The 24774-nt window shown below is 38.8% G+C and overlaps 1 protein-coding gene and 1 long non-coding RNA gene across 2 annotated transcripts in view; one reads left to right on the top strand and one right to left on the bottom strand.

Annotated features, from left to right (window-relative positions):
• The window catches only part of LOC117206710, a 39027-nt gene extending 20730 nt beyond the window's left edge, over window positions 1-18297 (top strand). The window contains exon 4 of the long non-coding RNA XR_004487425.1: window positions 17983-18297. This is a non-coding gene — a long non-coding RNA (uncharacterized LOC117206710). The remainder of the gene's footprint in view (window positions 1-17982) is intronic.
• Window positions 3783-12830, bottom strand: LOC117206699. Its single transcript, XM_033446258.1, has 3 exons — window positions 12105-12830; window positions 11769-11952; window positions 3783-7595 (listed from the first exon to the last, which is right to left on the bottom strand). The coding sequence occupies exon 3, from the start codon at window positions 7538-7540 to the stop codon at window positions 4154-4156; it is 3387 nt and encodes a 1128-aa protein (XP_033302149.1). The 5' UTR covers window positions 7541-7595; window positions 11769-11952; window positions 12105-12830; the 3' UTR covers window positions 3783-4153.
• Window positions 18298-24774: the final 6477 nt, after the last annotated feature.

The raw sequence follows: 24774 nt of genomic DNA, 5'->3' as shown, positions 1-24774 counted from the left end.
ACGCGGGGCAGCGAAATTGATCGATCTGACGTGCATTGACGTTTGAGTAAATTGAATTATACAAGTTGATGTCGTGCAACGGCAAAACGGTAAAACTTTAATGGGAACGTAAAAGCGGTTGGTTTCGAGTAACTATATAAATAAGAAACGAAAGGAAACGAAAATCATATAAAACAGAACTTAAAGAAATGAAAAATACTTTATTTATGCACACCGTTACGATCGTACGTGTATAAATTATGATAAATAAATTGAAATAAATATATAAAATAATACAAAATGAGAAACAACAAAGGAAGAACTTCCTTATTTCGCAACCTTATATAAAAATATACGATCGATCTTGTATATCAATAAACCATTCAAGGTTAGTTATATCGTGTGTATTCATATTATATATTTATATGTATATGATTCTTTGACTGTGTCGTGTGACTAGAACAGTTTCTGGAATTGTAAATTCTGTCGAAAATGACTAGACGGGCTAAAAATAATTTCTCTAGACGCGCAGAACACTTTATATGAAACGATACGCTTATTAAACACGTATGATCATATAATAGTATAATACAGATCATATATATATATATAAATATATATATATATATTCATTTATATATTTATGTATATATATATATATATTTATATCATCTTTTTCGTTTAAGTACGAAACGCGCTTAGCCTATGACGTACTTACTTAATTTTTCAGTATATATAATCAATATATATATTATATATTATATATACATATATATTAAATATATTTCGTGTTTCTATCATTTTGATTTAAACGGGTAAAATTTGATTTTGCGCTCAATTATGTTAGTCAAGGCAATACTCGTTTCAGGACACGCCGCTTGCAGTGAAATTTCATGATCCCGATGGCTAGGATCGTCATGATTTTCTTTCCGTACACGTTGACAAGGGTCGGTGAGTTTCCATGAAATTCCGTGAATTTCTATTAAAAATGGAACGAAAAAGGAAAGCTGTTCTACACAATGAACCGTGATATTTTATCGCGTAATCATTCGTACGTGGCGATATAAATTGCAAGCAGCACGTGAAAAACCATGACGCCCCCGGCGTTGCTCTCGATTTATTATCGACTGCGAGTCGTTACAATAATTAAAATCTACGACCCTCGTTGCCGCGCACGGGCCATTAAGTGCACAATACGCATAGTTCCATGGGATGCAATTAAGAGGGTACCGATTTACATGGACGCGCGCGTTTTGCATGTCACCGTTCGTCCGTGGGGTGAGAAAAATGGTGAAAGGGAGAGAGGAAGGACAGGATACGTGCTATCCACCCTCCTCCCCCTTCGTTTGGCTCGTTTCTGTCGGACTTTTTCGGAAAAATCCCGGCCAAGGTCACGACCTTTCTCCTACATGACCTTCACACAAGGGGACCAGATGTGAGACCGTTTGCCCGGACCCAACTCGCCATCTCGACAATGCCACTAAAAATTCTCTCCGTCTTTTTTCCTCTTTTTCTCTGATCGCCGGCTCTTCTAATTTCCGTACCCCTCATCTATACATTTCGTTCGTTCTTTCTCTCTTCTTCTCTCAATAGATTCGTAATGGCCGATTCCTCCTCTGGCTTCCCCTAAAATATGTTAATGCACGCGTGCGCGCATACTAATTCAGGCGTATTTTCGCCGGAAAACCCAGACGTGTCCTATTAAATGACGCGGTTCTCGAATTTCAGCTGTCCCAGGGAAATTTTTATGGGTGCTGAGACAAAGGTCGGTCGAGACTACCGTTTTTGCTTCCGATGTGCCATAAATCTAGATCGCGCGGAACGCGTTCTGGCCTGATGACCGTTCGCGTTTATCGAATCGCCACTGGATACCGTCTTTTGTTCGTGTCGATATACGTATATTCAATGGCTGTCCGGTTCGTCTCGCGGTCGATACAGTCGGATTTACACTGTTTCGCTTTAAAGGAACACGGCGAACGAACGCTGCTTTCATCCTGGTTTTCGTTCGCCGATGAAACCAAAATGAAATAATGTAAGTCGGATTAAACTATCGGGCGCTGTTTGAAATTTCCCTCCGAATTAACGTGCGTATGTCGTTCAATGGATATAAGGAAGTCGCCGAAACGAGCCGCGTTATTATTCCATAATCCAGGGTTAACAATGCGTAGGCGTGCGTCGGAGGCGGAAACGTAACGCGCCTGTTTGTTGATCGAAGGGACCCCACCGGTGGAAAGAATGCATTTTGGGAGGTGAGGTGAGTTCGGAACGGCTGCACGCCTGGCTATCCACTGGTCACACTGTAAAACCAGCTGTCTTTTACAACGTTTCGATCGAACGTTTGCTGACCGTTAACCGTGAAAGAATTGGAAACACGGTTAAAAATACTGTCCGATCAATCATGTAATCTTCTTGCATCTGTGCGTCTTTTTTTTTTTACTTTTTCATGCTATGTACTTTTTAAAAATTTTAGATATTTTTAAATTTTGTATATATCTTTCTATATTGAAATTTAAATAACACGCGACCATATCGAAGAGCGCTATAACCGGTGAGGTCAGTCGTCGCGGATAAGAGTGGTACGATTACACGCACGGTAAAGAGAAAGAGGAAACTGCCATTACGAGATCGAGAGGATTATCGTGGTACGAATTGTTCTCTGTATATACGGACGACAGAAATAAACGACATCACATCGTGGACACTCGAATCGTGTCCAACTTCTATTCGACTCTTATATATGGCGATAACGAAATTTTGATTCTCAGTTTCTTCAGCTGCAAGGCACGAGGTTGAAACATCATTTCGGAAAGGAACTTTACGTTTCCGACATCGTTGGTGCAACGTTTGCTATTTCTTGTAAACGACTAGACTATGTAAGATCTTACTGTTTAAATAGTTTAGATAGATAATCAGAGAGGCGCATACAGTTTTAATCGTTTAAAATTTAAAGAAACGGGTATCGTACAGTCGAATATCTCTCGAGTGGTCGTTTTGTCCCTTCCGAAAACGGGAAGAGATCGATTGGCGTATATTTGATATCCGCGGTTTGCGAAACGTTATATCGATATATTTATTTTAATTCTATGTAATGCGTTGGCTGTGTATACGATTGTACTTTTTGTTGCGGGTTATACTGTGTCGACCCTGAGTTGATTGGCTTTCACTGCTCGTTGATACTTAAATATCGTAACCGTAGATTTAATCATGCTTGCCTCACAGTTACCGTAATTACGCTTCTTTCGTCCTCCTTTTTTGTCCTTACCTCTTTTTCCTCACGTTATTCATCATATTTTAACGCGTCTACATATAAATACTTCTATAAATCTTCTTCCCTACCTTTCAACTTTGCTTATACATATATGTATATATATATATATATTTATATATAAAATATTGACTAGCACGATCGCGAAAAATGAAAAACCACCGGTATATCGGTACAGTTATGTATTAACGACGCCCGAACATCGAGATGGCGTCGTGTAATTCTTTCGTTTCCTTCTCTATCTTGTATCGCTCGTAATTGCTGGACTTGAGCAAAAAGCAAAATTGCGGCATTACGAGAATAATTAAAACGAACAAAGGAGGCTGTTGTTCGAAAGATTAGACACGATCTAGTATACTCTCTTCGGAGGTCGGTCACATTTAAAATAGGAACTTTTTTCGATCACACGTTCGTGTCAGTTATACAATTATATTATGTACAATAAAACGTTCCCGAATTGGAACAGTATAACAACGTGGCTTTCAAACGCGGGTTCCCTTTTCTCATTCTGTTCTTTGAAAGAAACAGAATCCGGGAATTTTGATAAATACTCTGTACATATGTGTGCGATATACGTCGTGACAAGAGTCATCGAACAAGCGAAAAAAATAGGCCAATACGCGGACGCATTTTTTAGATCCTCGTTCACTGCACGAGAAAAGCGTAGGATGAAAATTCGTCGGCAAATACCCAGGAAATATATGTAGTGAATCGTTTTCACCAAGATAGTACGCGTACGCTAAACGATGAATGAGTTGAACCCTCGACGAGCCACGTATATGAAAAATATATAAACTTTCGCTAACTATTTTCTTACACTTTACGTAGGAACTGATAACACGTGCTCAAATCGCAGACGTAGAAACAAGTTGTAAAATCCATAGGAGTAGATGCGAAGAAGGAAGAGTTTCAAGCAGGACTGAGGGTGAAGGATGCAGTGAGCGCGTTGTTGATTCGCGATTTAACCGGCAGATAGACCAAAGCCGGCGCGAACCGTTTCTCCGAGCTGGATTCCTCTCCAGCTTGCATCGTGTCCTGTTCCTCGATTAAAAATGGTTGCATGATCGTTTTGTCAGGATTGGAATTCATATCCTGTGGCGTTGCGTAGCAAGCTGGTACCTTATGTTTGTTGGCAACGTCTTTCAAAGTTCTGCTAAGCTCGGCGAGCACGCTATCGGTAGGATCGCTGATCGTTTTGTGATCTTTTCTCACGTGCTTCTTAATTCTGTTTAAATTGGTCGTCGCGTAACCGCACTGTGCGCACTTATATACACCATGAGGAGTAACTTGGACCGCTGTTTCGTCCTGTTGTTTGTTTCTCATCGGTTCGGGAATATTTTGATTGGTGGTAACTTGTGGACTGTTCCTCGTATGCTCCTCCTTCGCTTCCAGATCGAGTTTCTCTTTGGCCTCGTTCAATTTCTCCGCGTCTAGACCTAAATTATTAAGCACAGGGGGTTGAAAATGAGGCAGCAACGTGGGAAATTGGTGCGACGTGAGGAGATGCTGATGCAACATTTCCGGCTGATGGAAACCTTGGGAGCAAATCGGACATTGAAGCGATTTCTCTCCTTCGTTGTCACGGGAATTCACGTGAGACCTCTCGTGAAGGAAGAGAAACGGTAACACGGTGGTCGTGAAATTGCAATAGGAACAGCGATAGCTTTTCAACTGTTGATCTTCGGAGGATGACCCCAGTAAATTTGACAGAACTTGATTACCCAAACCAGTGTAGTCGGCAGACTTGATTTGCTGTGAGATTTCAAATCCATTCGGTATCTTCAAATTCGAGCTCTGTTGAGGGTTCTTCGATATTACATTCGCTGTTCTATTGCCCGATTTCGGCGTTGTTTGGTATTGTTGCTCCATCTCGCGCCATTTATCGATGCCTGTTTTCCCATGATCACTCATCAGATGAGCCTTTAACCACTTTATACTACGGAACCTTCTGCTACAGATTGGACAAACCTCTGTAAAGTGGGTGAAATATCTGTGACTCAGATCACCGAGTTGCTCCGGTTTCAAAGCAGCATCGTCCGCGTTTGATGCCTCGTGGGTCTCTTGCTTTACCGAACTGGGAGTATTTTCGTCGACTATGCCATGAGTGTTGTGCTTGTGAACGCGTAAAAAGTATTTGCTGCACAGCTCCTTGTTGCAAATGTTGCATATCACGCCACCGATCTGGGCTCCATTTTCAATCTCAATACCGTGCATTCTTTGCATATGCGTCTTCATGAAGTACTTATTGCATAATTCCTTGTTGCATATCTCGCAATAGCTCGACGTTGGCGTCATCGATGTTACCTTTCTCTCGGTTGGAGTTTGGCTGGTCGAATTCGAATTGGTCGTTGTCGCTGTGGTTGTAGGAGTTTGAGGAATGGTATTCGAAACCGCTGGTTGATGTTCGTCGGCGATATGTTTCCTGAGAGCGTCCTGACTCGCGTAATCTTTTCCACATAGGGCGCAGAACGCTGAGGTTGTAGTTAAGGGTGACTTTTCTTGCGGCGAGGATGTTGAATCTTCTTGGATGGCGCCGTGTTCCGTTATCATATGAATATGCAACGTTGCTCTGGTCTCGCATTCTTTTCCGCACACGTTGCACGATAATCCCTTGGTAGGCTTGAGTCCGTTCAGTTGTAACAGCATCGTCTGCAATTTTTGAAGATCCTCCGAGATCGAATCGTTCCGTTGATCGGATATATCTAGCTCGCACTCTTGCCTAGGCGATTGTTGTTCCTCGCTCTCGTGCATCTTCCGACAGTGAGCTTGATACAGGTCAATCGTCTGGAAACGTATACCACATAGCTTGCACTCGTAATCGTCGACGACTCGATCGTTCGATTCCGTGCTACCAGGATTCTCCGTCACGATCAGATTTAACGGACTGGTCTGCACTTGATGCCAACTGGCCGCTGTCCCTGGATTGCTAGGCGATCTTTCGTTGTCCTGAACGATGATACCGTGCCTCTTCATTTTATGAGTCCGTAGGAAGTACTTATTACAGTACTCTTTACAACATATCTCGCAAAACGCTTCTGGATTTATAACCCCTAAACGACGAAGTCGATCGGCGCTGAAACCAGACTCTCGTGCCTGTTGAATCGATTGAGGCGATAGATGTCTGGGTGCTGGTACGAACGTTGCATCCTCTTGTTCTATCCCGTATTCTTGCTTAAACAACGTTTCCATACCGCCGAGACTATCCCTCGACGTATCCCTGTCCTCTTCGTTTTGCGACAAATTGATCTGAGACTCTTGCGACTGATCCAATAATTCAACGTGCATCTTTTGCTTGTGTTTACGCATCGATTCCTCGTTTTTGAAACGTTTCTGACAGAGATCACACGCGACGGTCGGTGTAGGTGGTGTCGCGGGCAGTTCTAGCTTAACCATGTTACTAGGATAGTTGGTAGGGAACAATGGTCCTGGAATGCTATTGTCGACGGTGCTGGGTCCCGGTGAATCGACGTAGATACCGTGCTTGTTCGCTTTGTGTGTCTTGAGGAAATACTTGTTGCAGAACTCTTTATTGCACAGATCACAGTACGCGTCCGGATTAAAGATCCTGACCGGCGTTGGTCCCAACGAGGGCCTGGCGATAGAACCGGAGTCCGTCAATGGGAACGCGGGCATAGGTAAATACTGCGCCAAGGCGCCAGGAAAGCCAGAAAGGATTTGCAAGTGGTTGGGTAACGGTGGAATTTGACTCGCTGGCCCGGGCCAGGATTCTTCGTTCTGCGTCTGCATTTGTGCTTGCGATTGCACGTGTTGCCCGGTGGCTAGCCAGTTTATCGCGAAGTTTTTTACGCTAAGCAAATTAACGGGATTCTCGGATTGGTCCTGTTGCTGAGACGGTTCTTGTTTGATCACGGAATTCGGAGATCTACTTTGACTTTGTTCCGAAATCTGATTCGCGGAACCGTGCTCATTGTCGAGGTGAACGTTCAACGTTTCCTTGCTATCGAAAAACTGACTACAATATTTGCAACGGAATTCGTTATTCAGGTTCTCGTCTCTTATCGATGATTGACTCGGTATGGGTGATTGCGACGACAGCTTACCTTCGCTGTCCTCGTCCTCTTCCTCGTCCTCGTTCGATTCTTCGTGCACACCGGGCATTAACGTCGAGGAGAATCTCACGGGCGTCGTTTGTTTTCGTCTCTTCTTCGGCCCTGTTGAATCCGCGTCGAAACGAAGACGTTTCCTCGCGTCGCGTTCTCCGCAACTCGATCCGTCGCTGTCCAATTCCGTCAATTCCGATATCGTCGTCGTCTCATGCGCCATCGTCGAGGACATTTTGCTTGGTCGTGACAGGCCCAATCTCGTACCAGCTTATCGATTACTCGTCGCCCTGTTAAACAAAAATCAAACCGCCCCCCCCTCTCGTTGTTATTGTTATTTGCATTCACGCAGTCTTGGCAATATTGTTCAAACGTCGTCGTATTTTTCTATCGTTGAACTGGTAACACGAATAATTAAAAAATGCGAAATCGAACGAGGTCCCGCTAATATATACGGTGATATCGATGAATTCATCCATATTTCTGGTTTTATTCCGTGGGTTCGTTTCTATATGTACTATCGTGATTGCAGTTGGATGATATATATGGATGAAAATAGAATCGTCTAACGAGTGGCAGAGAAAGAAATACACACGAGTTATAGGCCTTTACCTCGATGAGACACCCTATACGCGAATGGACACAGCTAGAAAAGGGAGACGTTTGGGGAACCTACTATATGACTCATATGTGCGCCCATACTTTAGGGCTGAATTCAGAGGATAGTACGAATATGCATTTCAGAAGCTCCGTAATTACTAATTGAAGTTGACAGACCCATGCCTCCTGTCACGAAATAATGGTCAGGTCATTGAACTGTGCCAGTTTCTGGCTAGTGGTAATGCTCGCGACGAGGGACAACATCGAAACGAGATTAGACGAAAATAAAGAGAATTAAACGATCATAGTACGAAAGTTATAGTAAGAGGAAAAAAAGGAGAAAAAATTAGAAAAGAAGAAAAAAATATGTCAAAATTAGTATTAAAATTTTCTTACCAATATAAAAATGGATTCTTCGTAAAAGATTAAACGCCACCGATTGAAATCGTCCGAGAAACATCTTTCTCTAGAAACCATCCAATAAACATCGCTGAATGTAAATAAAACGGCACCGAAACAATACAATTCCATTGAGTATCACGTGGAACTTTATCGCGCATTTTTATCGGAGAAATCGCACGTAAACGGCACTTTCTTGTTGAAACTACACATAGTCACACGTTCGCGCGACGAACAATCGTTTTCGCTGTCTCTCTTTTAAAGACGTCAAGAATGCTGGAAAGACGTTATTGGCACGTGGCATCAAGGAGGGTAGGTAAACCGTGGGGTTACCTCAGGATGGTGTTGGTCAAACGAGCCCTCGAAAGAACGAGCCACTCGATATAAATTTTACGATTTCTACGGAACGTCTCGACCAAACGAGGGGTTAGGAGGAGGGTATTTTTACTCAAGGATATTCGTTCGATCGTGCTGAAACTGTTTGGAGGGATCAAATTGGACTGAAGTTAAGAGACGAGTAAACGAGGGAAACATGGTGAATTCATGAAAAGAGGCAAAAGGAACAGCTGCCCATGCTACTACGTATGCTCTCGATAGGAAGATCTTTAAAGATCTCGAAGAGGTGTTAATCTATGGTGTTCGCCACGCTTACGCCTCTGTGAACTCTCTCAGATTACTGTTAGGTGCAGACACGGTGCCCTATGAAGGGGATGTCACATCGTTCTCGTCCCTACCACCTTCAGAGAACTGTCACACAAATATCCCCCACCATTCTAACGAAGCATCGTTTGCTACATTCCCCAAACAGATGATTTTCGAACTGTTTCGATCGATTCCGCTCCGATTCGCGGATCAAAGGCCAATCACGTTCCATCGAAGAATTCGACGATTCAATAAAAAGGTGCTTTACGCTTATGTCATTATCCTGAAGATTTCGCTTTAATCTTTGAGTTACGTTTACGTATAATAGGATGTGATTTATTCTTCGTCACGTCTGAATCTTTTTACATCTAATAATTTGATATTCTTATCTTTTAATTTGTGGCCTTCAAAATTTTATTTTATAATCTATTACGATAATACAATTACAGTAATTCGGGAATAATAAATATTATTTGCGATCGTCGTCTCTAGGGTTGATGGTAAAAGTTCAGATACATATATCGAACCTTCGAATCGACTACGACGTAGGATCGTTGTTCGAAATTTGGGCGGCCGCCTGTCAGCCTACAGAAATTGGATTACGCGGGGCTTGAAAAACAAGCTGAGATAGAGAAGCGGAGGGTTGCGAAGCAGAACCCGCATTTCTGCGTAACATTTGACGGATTTTCGAAAAATACGCGTAAATACGCCCGTATGGTACGTCGGTGCCCCACTATATCGTGGAAAAGCCTTTGCACCGTTTCTAGCCAAAATTGGATGAATGACATCGAACGAACGGGAAGGTTAGGGGAACGAGGGGAATTTCATAGTTCTCGAAAGGGTGTTGAGAAAAACATGTTGTTAAAGAGTGGAAAGCACAAAAAGGGGAGAGAAGGAAATAACAATCGCGCGTTTTTGATACGAAGGGGCAGCTAGTGAAAGAGGTATTATCGTGGATGCACGTATTCTGCATATGCCTTTCTTCTGTTGCGATTCGCTGAAATCGTTTCATAGCGTTGTTGCGTGGGCGTGTTACACACGGTAAACAACGCTTTAACTTGACAGAATAACGATGCTGCGACAACATATGCCGCGTGTAGCGTACGCGGATGCGTGGTAGTCGCAGCTGACTCTTTACCGACTCGTGAAACGATGGTACGATAAATTATGCGTTTTCGGTGAGGGTTTGCACGGTAATTAATATTGAATGCGATGAATCGATATGATTCGACGAAGCAGCCTATACGAGATTGTTCGGTTAGGATGCTCGATACGTCCCTTCGTATTTTATTATATCTGTTTAACCTGTTTTCGTCGTAATTCGTTTATTGGAAATATACGAGTATGAAGGAAAAAGAAAAAATGAGCGATATAAGTATATATGGAGATACGCGAGATAAGATTATTCTCGCGGTGATCATTGAACTTTTAAAGACAAACCGAACATGAACGTCAATAGAAACTGGAATTTCTAGAATCGATAAGATGACGAGGAGGGTAAATTATGGAAGTATCGCGTTGGGTCGTTCGACCATCTCGATTCTCCTAGTGGAAAAAGAAAAGCTCGCGAAGTTTTTGCCTTGGTCGTCGCGTAAGTGTGCCCGTTCGAACGGTAACCTGCGTGTGTGCGCGTGAGTGCGTTTATATGTGATTTCAGTAGAGGCCTATTGATCGAGCAGCGAACTTCACTGGTCCGCACACGCGCATAAGTCTGTCCGTAAACAAGACAAATATCATCGCGCCAGTACTGAAAATCTATCCACCCACCCACTCCTCTTTTCTTTAAACATCTAGCACGCTTCGTCTCTCCACTTCGACCTTCTTACGTGATTGACGTCTCTGTAATTGCGATTCACTGACATTCATCCGAACTAGTTGCATTTTGCTTCTAAACTTTCAATAAGGAAATGAATTTGTAAAGAGACACGTAGTTTCATTATACTGTTCAATGAATTACTTCAATTGCACTCATTTAAACTTTTGCAATGTATTTCGGAAAAAATTTGCTTTTTCTTCTCTTCTCAAGGATTTGCCTCCAAAAATAAAAAAAAAAGAGTTGTTGGCGTGTTCTAAATTGAAAATACGTAAACGAAATTTAAAAATATATGGACGCGGTTGAGTAGGACATTTTCTCTTAAACTCTCTTTTTCTCTTTCTCTTTTCTCTTTTTCTCATTGCAAGTTAGAAGATAGAAGTATTGTTAAAAAAGGGTTAAACGCGTTCACGTGTTCGAGCTACATTAACTGAGTGACATGTTATATTCGTATCTGAAATAAGTATGTAAAAGGTGCGTTTCACATAAAGGTGGGGATCGCGGAAAGTTGGATCTGCGCAATGCGTGTCGTCAGATGAACCACGTGGAGTATTCGCATGCAAAAGACGTCGGCGGATATCGGACGGCCTCTTAGTCTTCGTCGAATGGGCAACGGTGTAGCGTCGTTTTTAGAAATTCCACGTTCGAAGTTACTATTTTGTTCTTTTTATTTAGACATTGATAATCTTAGTGAAGTAATCGCACGGGTTTCTACGATCCTTAAGCTGTTTCATGGATGACAAATCGCTGTAAAAATCGCGAAGGTCGAACGTAAGAATGTACACGATGAGTTGCGCACACTGTTGCACACGCGAAGTTTATTTTTCCGTGGAATAGCAGATGGAATGGGAAGAATTTTTCATCTTTGATTCTTTCGTAAAAGATAAGCAATACTCGTATCGGTGACGATAGTCGGAAAAATTGCATGATAATCCATTACAGTAGCCATTCGATTTATTAAAGATACACGATTTCAAGGAAATTTAGAATGTCTTCGTTAAGTACTTACCGTAATCAGAAGCAATTTGCCCACGTAAAAGAATTCAAAATGTTCACGATTGATTGGTTTCTTGCCATTATCCATTTCTTAATTATAGTGATACGACGATGAATCCTTTTTAATAAACGAGGCACGAGCTTGCGACTGATAACGGCGACGATAACGACGATAACATCACTTTATTCACTGCGCACTGAAACACGAGAAAAACAATAGGGAACGTTTAAAGTGTTGTCTCAAAGGCGTAATCCGAGATTAAGAATTTTCAAAATAGATGGGGTGAAAAAAACGACGTTAGCGAGGAATTACGAGAGACGACGATTGCCTGCTGGTCTCTCTACTTACTATTGTTTTGGCCATCGTGCCACGATGGCGGCCATACTTGATATGAGAAAGTATCCCCCACATTGTCCACGGCCATCTACTAATTCCCCCATACACCCCCGCGCTGATTCAACCCCCATCCCCGCTACCGCCTCCATACCCTAGCTTCTAGTCCCCCCAGTGAACTCACCCCTTACTCCCTGCTACCCTCTTTCAAAGTCAGGGACGACGTCTTCTTAAGCTCTTGTTGGCTCCTTACGCCTTCTTCATCTTATTTCTTCTTGCTACAAGATTTAAGCTTTCGCTTGTAAGATCAATGTTCTTTCATAGAATTTTTCTATGACGAACGTTTCTGTTTTATCGGCATCTTGATGCGAAATTAACGTTAAGATTAGATCAACGATCCACATTGCACGCATCTTTGTGCGATATAACGTTCACGTTATTCAGAAATTTCATTGTCATTCTCCATCGTGGAAGATGAAAAGATAAATTTCACGAATACGTAAGAAAACGGAGGGTATTTGGAGGAAGGTATCCGTCACTGAGAACTTTTCTTCGTTAAGGCACTTCCTCCTCTCTCAGACTCGCGCACCTGCACACACGTGCGTTAAAAAAGGTGCCTACCCACATGATCGCGCTCACCCACAGACGCGAACATATCCGCGCGTCTCTAAGCTATCACCGTCCTCCTCGCGACTCAGCACGAGCAGTCTTTTACCCCAGTTCACAGTCCTTCCTGCACCCCGAAGGTGGGCTTGGTGAGGGTAAAGGGTCCGAAAGAGAAGGGAGACGAAAGGGAAGAAAAGGGAAGAAAGCGAAGCGGAAAGAGAAAGTGAAGGAAAGCGGCGAAGGGCGAGGGGAAAGGGAAGGCCGCGTGGGGTGGCATTTTTACTGGTCACTCGGAATTCGGTTCTCCCACTACGCGGAATCAGATGACTCTCCCTTCAACCCCTCTGAACTTTCCATCTGCCTCGACCCTGTGTCACCCCACTTCAAGCTCCAACCCAGCGACTACCCTCACGCAGCAAATTAGTTTAGCCTCACGGACAAGTCCGGCTGGGTACGAGCCTCCTCTTAGGAGTTTCCTTCCATTCCACGGGAAATGACGCGCAGAATCTCGTGAGAGACACTCGCACCTACACGAGAGATATTTTTTCGAAAAGTACTCAAGGGAGCTCGTTCGATGACGAGCTGATGTTTTTTCTCCATTCTTCCCGCACTGCTGTCTCGATATTTTATTGCTGGATTTCAAAAACGAGAATTACGCTCTGAAAGAAAACGAACAATAGCCATTAGTTCTATTTGTAAATACATATTTCTAACGAATCAAATATTTATGCGATTTTTATTCGTTCTATCTTACGTTGAAGCTACGCAAAACGTTACGTTAGTTTTAAAGAGCGATCAAAAGGAAAGTTCTTAAAGAAAAGGACAATATTCATTAGCTTTATTGCTAAATATTGGCTTGGCAACTAAGTGATTGCGGATTTTGTCAATACCATCTAATGTCAAAATCCGCAATCACTTAGTTGCCAACCCAATATGTATCTCCAATGAGTAAAATCATTACGCGATTTCTATTTCTTCTGTTCTACGTTAATGTTACATAAAACGTTACGTTCGTTTTGAAAAGGCGATCAAAAATAGAGCTCAACAAGTGTAACGCTTGTATGATAATCCATCACACGCAGTTGGGCTAGATGCGAATAATTTATTGAAACAAGTTGCACTTATCGTGGGTTATAAACATTCATGCGCGCATCGCGTTTGACCACGCGCGTCCTTTCCTCTTCCTGAGTGAAACTACTCTGTCGGACACACGATTTACCTTCCAGTATGACCGGGTGCCGTTTTCCTCACAATTTAATCGTGCCCCATCGCGTTCACGGCACGTGTCTAATTGCGGCGCACCTGTCTCGCTGGATGCTTTCTTTCTTTACCGATCAAAAATCGACAGGATAGTCGAGATCGTGAATAATTTAAAGGATAAATTAGAGCGGCTGGCCAATAACATCCAAGCGTACGCTAGGGTGTTCCGCTTTTGCGGTTGCATACTTGTCACGCGATTTCGGTGCGGTATTGATAATGATAATGAAGTTGCGTCCGTTCGTATTCGCTGCTCGAAATTAATGATATTACTCGAGGAACTTTGCGAGACGTAGACCAATAATTTCGAATCGCATGATGCATTTCAATTGGCAGTCCGCGCCTGTTTCTGCCGGTGCTCGCTTTCCCATCCTGCGATCTACTTCTGTTATTCATAGTTGTTACAGCGAACTATAGACCGGTAATCGTATAGTCGCTTTTGCACAACCATGGAAAAGGGAGGAAAAAAGATGGTCCCTTTGTAAAATTCCCGTGCATTGGATAGTAAAGTGCCACTTATCGATGCATCTAGATTCGACAACGAATTGCTCTTTGTTCGAAGCGCTCGATAGCGAAGGAGATTCCGGTGCAAATTAGTACGGTGAAAATTAGCCGGCGGATATGTTTCTCGAGCATGCGTGCGATTCTACATACTCTTTGGTCTGATTCTCTTTCACGTCATTTTTCTCGTTCCTCCCTCTTGAATAATCGAATCATCGGTGAAAAAAGAACCGGCAAAAAAAGAAACGAGTAGTCGTGACACAGGACACGCGCCACATGGATGGCCGCAGATTCGATGATTCAATAATGGTCGCTTTTTTTTCTTAAGAGTATCGTGTAGATATAGCTTACTGCACAGGGCGATAGTAAAAAAAAAGAATGTATATATGTAAAAATTCAGTTCGCCGTGTGTTTCTATACTTGTTAGTAACATACGTATTGTCTATAATAAACGATAATATCAGGTTGCTATTAATTGTTTCATATTTCGTATATCAATTGTGTTTGTTTGTAACTTAAATCTCGCGTTTCACTACATTCATAATTACCTCAATATAATGCAAACGACGCATGTTATGGAATATCGAAAGAGATAATGCGATTTGCTCGATGATCGGCAGATAAATATTTATTGTAGCTGATACGAGTGCGTAGGTTTCGCGTTAAATAATTTATTTTTTTTTAATAGTATCGTCATATAGTCATACCCTGTTTTAAGTTTTTCTTCATTTTCTGTACATCGGTACGATTTGAAACGCAGATGCCTGAAAAGCGCAAAGCCGTAAACAGCCGGACAGAGAAAAACTGTAATAAAAAATTTGCTTTTCTTGGTAAGGTTCTAATAAAAGGCAAACGTTCGGCATCGTGAAATATAATCACTGAAAAGCGTCCTGGATCAATCCGGCATTATTAGCTCGAGCCAAAAGAGGGTCGTCCATTACTGGACAGCTGGACAATAGTAGTCCCGTACTCGATTTTTTTGTTTTCTATCCCTGGACAGCGAAGATACGTTATGCAGCCAATTTTGTGTACTCGATATGTATCTTGTATGTATACGTATATACTGTACGGATATATATAGCAATTGATATCAGATAATCGAAGGAATATCTACTGCAACGAAAACAATATTCCTTCAGGTGCAAAATACTTTTTTATTGCATTCTTTTTCTTGCAACTACCATTTTATTAAAACAGAAATTCACTTGAAATTTTCAGCGTGCTAACTTTTTATTATCCTATTATTTGTTGAGAGAAGTTAAATAGAAATTAAATTGGTATAAGAATTTTTTATAGTTTACCTTAAATTTAGTAACAAAGAACTGTAAAACTCTTTAAATAATGCTTTTTTCAACGTGTAATAAATGTGCATTTTTTAGAAATTGATGAAACTATACTGACCAACTTCTACTCTTAAATTTGCAAACATTTGAATCGATTTGAAAGTTGAACAGAGGTAAAATTCCATTTGAAAAATGTATAGAGTAATAATTTAATTGTTACATCGATAATCAGTGTGTACTAGAAATTATAATATAAAAATGAACCATTAAAATTCATTTTATTATTGGAAAAATTGTTAATATTTACAAATATTATAGAAATAGTAGAAAGTGAACATGATACATATATGAAATATAAAATTTCATTTCTTCTGTCTACAATATCAACTTGTAAGTTTATAGTCATATTCACTTTTAATTTCAATAATTACTACCTATAAAATAGACGAAGTACATATTTGTGAAATAGACATAGCATCATCACTTGGTACTGGCGTGATATGAGATTTCGTGTCTGAAATCCCAATTCTGTACTGAAATCAACATGTACTGAAATACCGATCGTTCCAAAAATTGTAAAAAATTGTAAAAATTGTCTTTAATGCTTTAGAGCAGCGATTATAGAAATTATATATGTATTGCAACCTCGTTTGTCCTTTCGGAGCTTTAGGGGTTTTGGTTTTTGCATCCTACATCTACTTTTCTCTACTTGATAGTATAAATAGAAATTATGTATATTTAATGAGAAATATCTAATGCATTTTTGTGTCATATATCTCGGAGGTTTTACAGCCACCTTATCATTTTATTATCGTTCCCAACGTTACCGATTCAGCACAGAATGAGGTTACGACATTTATAGTCATTAAAATATATTGAAATGAAATTTTAATATGAAATTACGTATTTAAGTATGGTATAAGATATCTTACAAGCGTAAACGGGATATAGAATTTTATATTTCTACGATATTTATACACTGTCATTATGAAATTGTGATTTTCGTGATCCATAGAAGTGGAAATACCATTTGAAATACTTCGAACATTTAGTTAGCATTAGATGAAGTGAAATAAACCATTAATTTAATTATTACGAATTAATGGTACAACTGCTTTAAATTAACAGTATAATTGTTCAAAATTAAGAACAATTTTGATAATCCAGCATGATATTTTATAAGAATTTACCAACTTTTTTAACTTATTCTAAGCATATATAATTGTTCAACAATTTCTTTTACTTCCTGGTATAAGATTATGTTAAAGTAATGGAAATTTTAGAATTTATACATTAATTAATGGCAAAGTAAAAAATGATAGTAAATTATTTCCAATTAAAAAAATTTCTCTTTGCATAATAGTTCTGCTACCAATTTTCAAAGACTATTCCAAATTGTTAATATTAATAATTTCTAAAAATGACATTTGCTTTTGATAGAGATATCCGTAAAATAGCATATTATTTTAATATATTTATTAATAATGAAATGAATAATTAATTAATACACTATAATCATATTTTTACTAATACCTTACTTTAGTTAATAATATCAGCTACACTTGTGTAATATAAAAGCTTTTCATTATGACAACATAATTTTATTCTTTATGAACATTGTCTTAAACATACCTTGTATTCTTCAATTTCATCAGTTTGACTATTTGAATACACTAAATTTGCGCGCTTTAGGAAAATCGGACGCTCCTATTGGCGCAGTGTGATGCAAAGTCAAATCGGGCGTTCCTATTGGTGCAGAATATTGTCAAATGAAATTGAGCGTTCCTATTGGTGCAATATATCGTCGAAACAAAGCGTGCGTCCTTATTGGTGCGAAGAATTGTACAGTTGTAGTTTGGCGGTGAAACGTGACGTGGGGTGACACTCTACTGTTGAAAGTTACGGAGGGAAATTTCGTCGCGCTGCCTTGTCATTATTAGTACTTTCATTTCAACTTTATCAACATTTCTACACTTCTATCTGCTTCATTTAAACAGTACGTTTTTATTTAATTGCTTATGGATTGTCATTTTAATAAAATTGAGTAGTTTTTCGAAATTTTCTTTGTAACTGTCATCGCTGACCGAATATTTGACTGGTTTTATCATCGATAGCTCATATTACCGGCCTTTGAGGCAAAATTTGGATTCTATTTTTGCTTTATTGCATTATAATTTGTTTTATTATTATAATATCATTGCTTTTGTCATGAACTTATTTGATATTGTTGGTTTTCTTTTGTACAGATTATTGGCTGGTCACGTGATTGAAAGAATAGGGGTTCACGTCGTAGACGCCACAGACGATTAATAATCGATAATTCGAAGAGATACGAAATGGACGCCATATATGTTTATTAATAAATCGGGTCGTTGATTTCTCATGCAGATTTGATAATGATTGAGATATTACAAAGCAGATGTATGTACACGATTATTTTCTTTTTTTATGGTTCAGTGGTAATCAGTATTTGTTCACATAATTGCTCTACAATTTACGATTGGTTTATAATGACATTATTTTATAAATAGTTGCATAACTTGTTGAAAATATTAAGATGAAAGAAAATGAGGTTAAAGAAATCACATTTTAAAAATGTTTCGGGTATATAGATTATTGTTAATAATCGCATATACTATTAAGTAATTAATGTTTTATATCAGTATATAGTAAATTATACGAATCATTTAATTGTTATTAGAAAACAATCTATCACGAAATTATTATATTTTTATATACTTGAATAAAAAACAAGTTTACTATTTCCTTGAATGGGTCTGAACAAACACATTTCTGTGCATGTTTAAAAATACACTCTAATCACTTCAAATATGTTTCGATAAGAAAGCTTAACTTATTACAAGCGTTGTCGAATCTTTATAAAGTACAACATGATATATTAGTAAAAACCATATTTCAAACTCTGATAACGAACATTCACAATTGAATTCTTCTTGGAGAATTGGTTTTATATTTTAGAATATTAATAAGTACAAAAAATGTATTGGAAAATGTTTTGCAGTACATAAACATAGTTTGAAATATTACACGTATATTCCATCTTCTAATACGCGTACGTAATACCTCTTCATTGGAGGAAAATAAATAATACGCTTCGAAAAACAGTAGTATTTCCAAAACAAACAGTCCGCCTACCCCCGCCTCCATGCTAATGCAACTTTTTTCAGAAAATATTTGTGGCCGCGCGCAATGCGGTCGGTAGAGTCAGTGTTTGCTGCGTAATAACATTTTTTATATTTTCTAGAGCACGATAGCTCGTAGTAATTATAAATTCAATTACAACAGTTGTATGCGAAATTAGAGTCAGTGTGTTCGCTGATAGCTATTTAAACGGAGGCGCTAATAGTAATTTTTTTTCTCTTTTTTTATATATCCTTTTTTTTTCAAACATTTGCTGTCGGTAGTAGAGTCGCAGTATTCTAATCTATTTTATTATTCGTATTTTGATCGAACTATTATCATTTCTTAGCGTTAATTAGATTAAAAATTGTTATCTTAGCGTTTCAATTTTCTAAGAATTTTAACAGAATTTCGATTTTTATTATTATTAAAATTTCAAGTTTGAATAGAGTTTTATTTTTTATTACCTTAAACTCTTTAAACTACGAACGGTATATTTTTAGAAGAAATTGTAATATTTCACTTATTTTGTTTCAGATTTTTCACAATTCCCATTTTTTCCTGTGTTTTGGGAAGGACGCAGTGATGCTTCAAAACTAAGCATGTAAGAATCTTTATATATCGTGTTCCAATTTAATTCTTTGTCTTTTGCTTTAATTATTATTAATTAAAGAACGAAGTCTGATCTTAAACTTTAATATCAGAATTCCAATTGTTATAGTAATTGGAGTTTACCACCAATTTAACCTTTCCATTATTATTAAAGTTCAAAGTTTTTATAGAATGTTTTATATTTCGTTATCTCAAATTTTTTGGCTAATCATCACTTTATTTTCAAAATAAATTATTCATGTAAAAAAATTATTCGCACGTATATATCGTTTATATATAATAGTTCATATTTTGTTAAAGGTTTATCAGTTCTTCCTCTTCCTCCTGTTTTCTAAAAAGGAACTAGCGGGGCTTCAAAAGCCAAGAATGTAAGTAATTTTATAATCTGTACCTCATTTAATTCTATTCCTTGTATTCAAATTGAATTGAATATTGTTATTATAATTTTAATAGAGATTAATCTTCTACTACTTTAAATTTTTCAAATAATTTACATTATCTTTAAGAATAAATTATAATATCCATGTTTTGTTATAGTTTTATTCTATGGGATTACATGGTTCCTCCTTGATGATGGCCTTCCTGAGCAGTATCGATGACTACGTTCCCCGCATCTTATGGTAAGTCGCACGATAGTACTTGTTCCATTCGCTATAAATTTAAATAATAAAAAATAAATTCACACAAATATCATTTCAATCACAATCTGTAATAACAAAGATTCGTTATTAAATACAGCGAATCACAGATATTAGTATTATTAATTTTGTTGTTAAATTATGATAAATGGTACCAAATTTCGTACCATCTATAATTTCTTTGAAAAATAGACACAGTCTTTGAATATTTTTGATTAAAATTGAGATTTACTTTTATTGTGTTATATGCAATGGTCACTGGCCTTCGTCAGTCGATTTCAGAAAAATGATACGTAATATTAGAGTGTGCAAGTTATGTGCCAAATTCGGATGTCGGTGGTGTCCTGAGACGTTCTCTCTATCATAGGACCTTGCGCCCGAGTATTATGTGTTAGAATCGTGGACTGAATGTGTTGGTGTGCCTGTTTTGCCATTTTTAAATATAGAGTTAGATAGGATAGGTAGTATATTTTTGATGTGCCTGTTTATTAATTATAAGTAGGTAGGACCGGGCAGGTTGGCACAGTCTCTGGTCGGGTAGGCGCGTTTTCGCGTGCCCAACCTGTTTCCGGAAATTTCATTCGAAAAATTGCGTTCTTATATGTAGTGTTGCGTCTACGAAATGCCTAAACTTATTCCATTGGGATTGTAGAACCTGTTCCTGTTCCTGGATCATCTGACGCAGCTAAAACAGTTGCAAAAAAGTGGTCGAGTATCAGCAACTTCGAATGTAGCTGCACTTCGACATCTCGATATTAGCGTTGCGTATGTTGGAATATGAATGCATAGATTAGTATTTAATATTAGTGTTGCGTGAATGATTAAAACACCCTGCTATGGTGTATGCTTACACAAATTTTTCACTTTTTCTTTCTTTTCTTCTTTTTTTTTTTATCACTAGCAAATTAAATAGCATTGTAAATATGGTAAAGCACTCTTCGCGATTTATTTCGAGAAATTTCTATTTTGTTATTATGGATGTAATAAATTAGCGTCGCGAAATAGAAAAATATTCCACTCGCGGTTTGCCCTTATAGCTATTAGATCTATTTCTTTTTCAACGTCCCCCTGTTTGTTAATGGAAATACTGTTGAACAATACATGCGTTCGATGCTGATGAATATTTATCGTTGTATCACTTAAAATCATTATAAATAATTTCATTTCATAATTACATGCGTATTGCATTTCAAGAAAAATGTGCGAGGTGATATACCAGTGTGTTTGAATTGTATGATACAAAAATTGTCTACTAAATGAAAAGAAAATGCAAGATAGTGATAATGAAGTTAATAACATTTTATAGTATATTAATTTACTTGAAATATGTCATTATATCGTTAAAATTTTATTTCATTATTTCGGGTATTAACAGTGATCGTTTGTTATTAGAGTTATAATTTTCTCGTCCGCAGTATTTTTGATTAATTAAACGCACAGTAATTTTATAAATGTTTCAATTTATCGTGCATAAATCAAAATTCATTCGCGATTATCGTTTATTTCCAAGAATCTTGGATAGAAAATGTTGTGTGAGCGTAATTCGACGTGAATTCGACTCGTCGCGTTGACAAAAGAAATGATCATTTTGTCTTTCTAAAAACAAGTTAAATAGTTTTAATTCCAACCAATCTTCACATACTGCTGTGCTAAATTGTATCGATAATATCGCATGTGACAAGAAAATGGTAAAGCAGTCACGTAACTCCCAAAATCGTGTAACAATGAAAAGATTTGTGCGTTAGACGTATTCTCTATTTTATTATACAGTACGATTTTATATCTGGTTCGTGGTCTCGTTTATTATGTTGGATTTATCTCGCGTCTTATCTATGCTGATAGGTGTATTCTGCCCTTCGCCTCTATGGTCTTTTTCCTATACTGTGCAAATGTAACGTGTATCGATATAGCAGGGACCTTTTGTAGGTAACAGGTGCGATCATAACTTCGGCCGATAAAATTTCTGAACTTCTTATCGCCATTATTTATTCAAAGAGTAAAATATTGAAAGAAAAGGTTGTGGAAAGAAAAATTCAATTAATACTGAATATAAGAAGATCTTTAAGCTGTTTTAAATGTAATAAATATTTAAAATATTTTTCTTCGTACCTTATCTATTATTCTTTCTTCTTTAACGAGATTAAAAATACCTACGTAATAATTTACACGTATTTTTTACACGTATTTACACAATTCTTCTCGTAATATCGTCTAACTTAATACGAATCTTTATTAAAATCTTAACAAATCAAAATCCAACCGCCTATATATTTCTGGAACATGATGTTTACAGTAGTTCAATGAAATCGTAATGAAACCGCTTCAAGGCAAAGTAAGCGCAATCTCGACGTTTGTTCTTGTCGTGGGTAAGACCATAAATCAGTCAAAATGCACGATATCGCTGAATCTGTTGCGTGAAAGGGTCGAAAACAATGAACTTTCCTAGGACAAGAGAGCACCGTTACTTGATCCAGTTACTGACGGCGTTCCTTGAATGATCAAGGGGTTAGGATCGTCACGTACACGATGCAGCGATGATGCCTTTTTTCTGACAAGGGCGACAAGGACAAAAAAAAAGGGGCTCGAGCGTGCTTTCATGGGCACACTAAAATATTCATTGTCTGAAAATGGGCGTTTGTTAGAGTGTGTATAGTCGGCCTGTGCCTCAAGTGGCGAGAGGTCTGAAATACAGCACGGCCGAGTAGGTGTGGAGGCGTTCCTATTATATCTCAAGGCACGAATCCGCTCGAGACTGGGGTTCACAACCCTACAGAAATTCAATATCTTGTTACGTGGACGCGTAATGGGTGTTCTTTCGATCGGTCGATGATGCCCACGACGACGAGTTCAAAGTCGAGTACGATTGAGCTTCGTGATTGGGGAAATTCATTTTGGATAAATTTTTTTTCGAGCCCGCTACCACTTACATTTGCGCTGGACAATTTCTTTTTAATGATAATGTCGTTGAATAGCCCGCTCGTGGTAATTTATACATTATTAGAAAGGACTTTATAAAATTGGTCGTTCACACGGGACGATAATTAGAATCGTTGGGAATTCTTTTAATTATGTTCACTGAGAGATATAATAGATACCAAACGCAATCGGAATTGTACATAACGTTCATTGGCACGCGAACTATCGATGCAGCAATATTATCAGCGCAATCGAATTAAGCCGCCTTTATTATCTTTCGTCTGGGAATGGATCTCTCGATTCGCTCCATATTTCGATGGAATTTTTCAGAGACGTACGAATTACCAGTGGACTGACGAATTTGCGATTTATTTTCTCGAATATTTAACGTTCTGCATATAGAATATTATTAAACGAAGCGGATATGAATCGCCGTGACATTTTAAATCGCACGATATGTTCGTTTTATTTGCAACCGTGTCCTCGCGTGAAAAGTTTTAAAATCTTGAAACAAGCAAATGAAGTCAGGTGAGGAAGTAGAACACGGATTATAAAGCAAATAAGTCCCGGCGGAGGTAGTTGAAAATTTCCAAACAGGCGAGTTAAAAATTCCAAGTTTTCATGGCAGCCGAATATCTGGTGACATGGCACGCTTGAATATAATCTCGGCTCTAGCACGACAGAGCTTACAAACGCCAGAGGGTGGCGTGAAACTAAGGTTGACTAGGACTAAAAAGGGTTACCTCTGATACGACGTGGCGACCAAGCTTCCTCGCGATGAAGCACGTTGTTTCCTCCGAAGAATATGGATTTTATGCATGAATAAAGAGACGAGGAGTCGATGCACCCTTCGCTCCAACAATTTCCCTTACCCGTATGTCTTCGGACGACTAATTCGGCTACATTGCGCCGCTGTCACCACTATCGCTACACGCGGCCAACGATGACGTTGCAGCCGCACCTGCATCCGCGAATTTGCATGCATAAGCACGACAATCCGCGTGTTTGCTCGTGTCGCATATTCGATGTAGACCGTATCGTCGATGCCGCTATCGCAACATTTTTTATTCCATTCTCGTGTACATACATCTTTAAATATTTTTGGAATACTGCTCGAGGCTGCATAATTTCCCGCTTGCCTTTCGAGACTACCAGATTGCGATAGAATCACGTCTCTGTATAGAATAGACGTGGTTGAAACAACATTTTTACATTCGCTTGAAACTTTCTCTGTACGTAGGTGTACGTTTAGTTTCGTTTCTCGAAGATTAATACGAATATATATATATATGTATGCGAATGCATGTACGGGAAACCAAACCGTTACGAAAAATATTTTCTCGATCGCATAATGCCAGGGCAATAACGTGGTGAGACGCGAGTCGTATAATTGTAATCGATGACAGCGAGTGACCCGGCCCGGCAATTAAACCCGAAACGGCTACGAATTCTGACGGAGCGATGAGAATTTATTAAAGCAACGATAATTGCGTTCAGTCCGATGGCAAACGCGCGCGATCCTTCTCAAATTGGAAATCCGCGCCCGGGGCGACGTCAGTGACGAGTCGCGTTTCGTAAAAAACGTTCGCTTTTAACGAGATTTTAACTCGAACGTCGAATCGTAAACGGTATCTAACCGTGTCACGTTTTCTTCGATCTATTTTTTTTTTTTCACCTGTGAAATATGGGCGCATACAGAAGCAGAAGCGAGAGTCGATCCCAATAGATTCG

Source organism: Bombus bifarius, unplaced genomic scaffold (genome assembly GCF_011952205.1).
Source record: "Bombus bifarius isolate JDL3187 unplaced genomic scaffold, Bbif_JDL3187 scf7180000008008, whole genome shotgun sequence".
In the NCBI taxonomy this organism is placed as follows: domain Eukaryota; kingdom Metazoa; phylum Arthropoda; class Insecta; order Hymenoptera; family Apidae; genus Bombus; species Bombus bifarius.
Note: the sequence above shows the minus strand (reverse complement) of the source record. Positions and strands in the feature narration are given on the sequence as shown.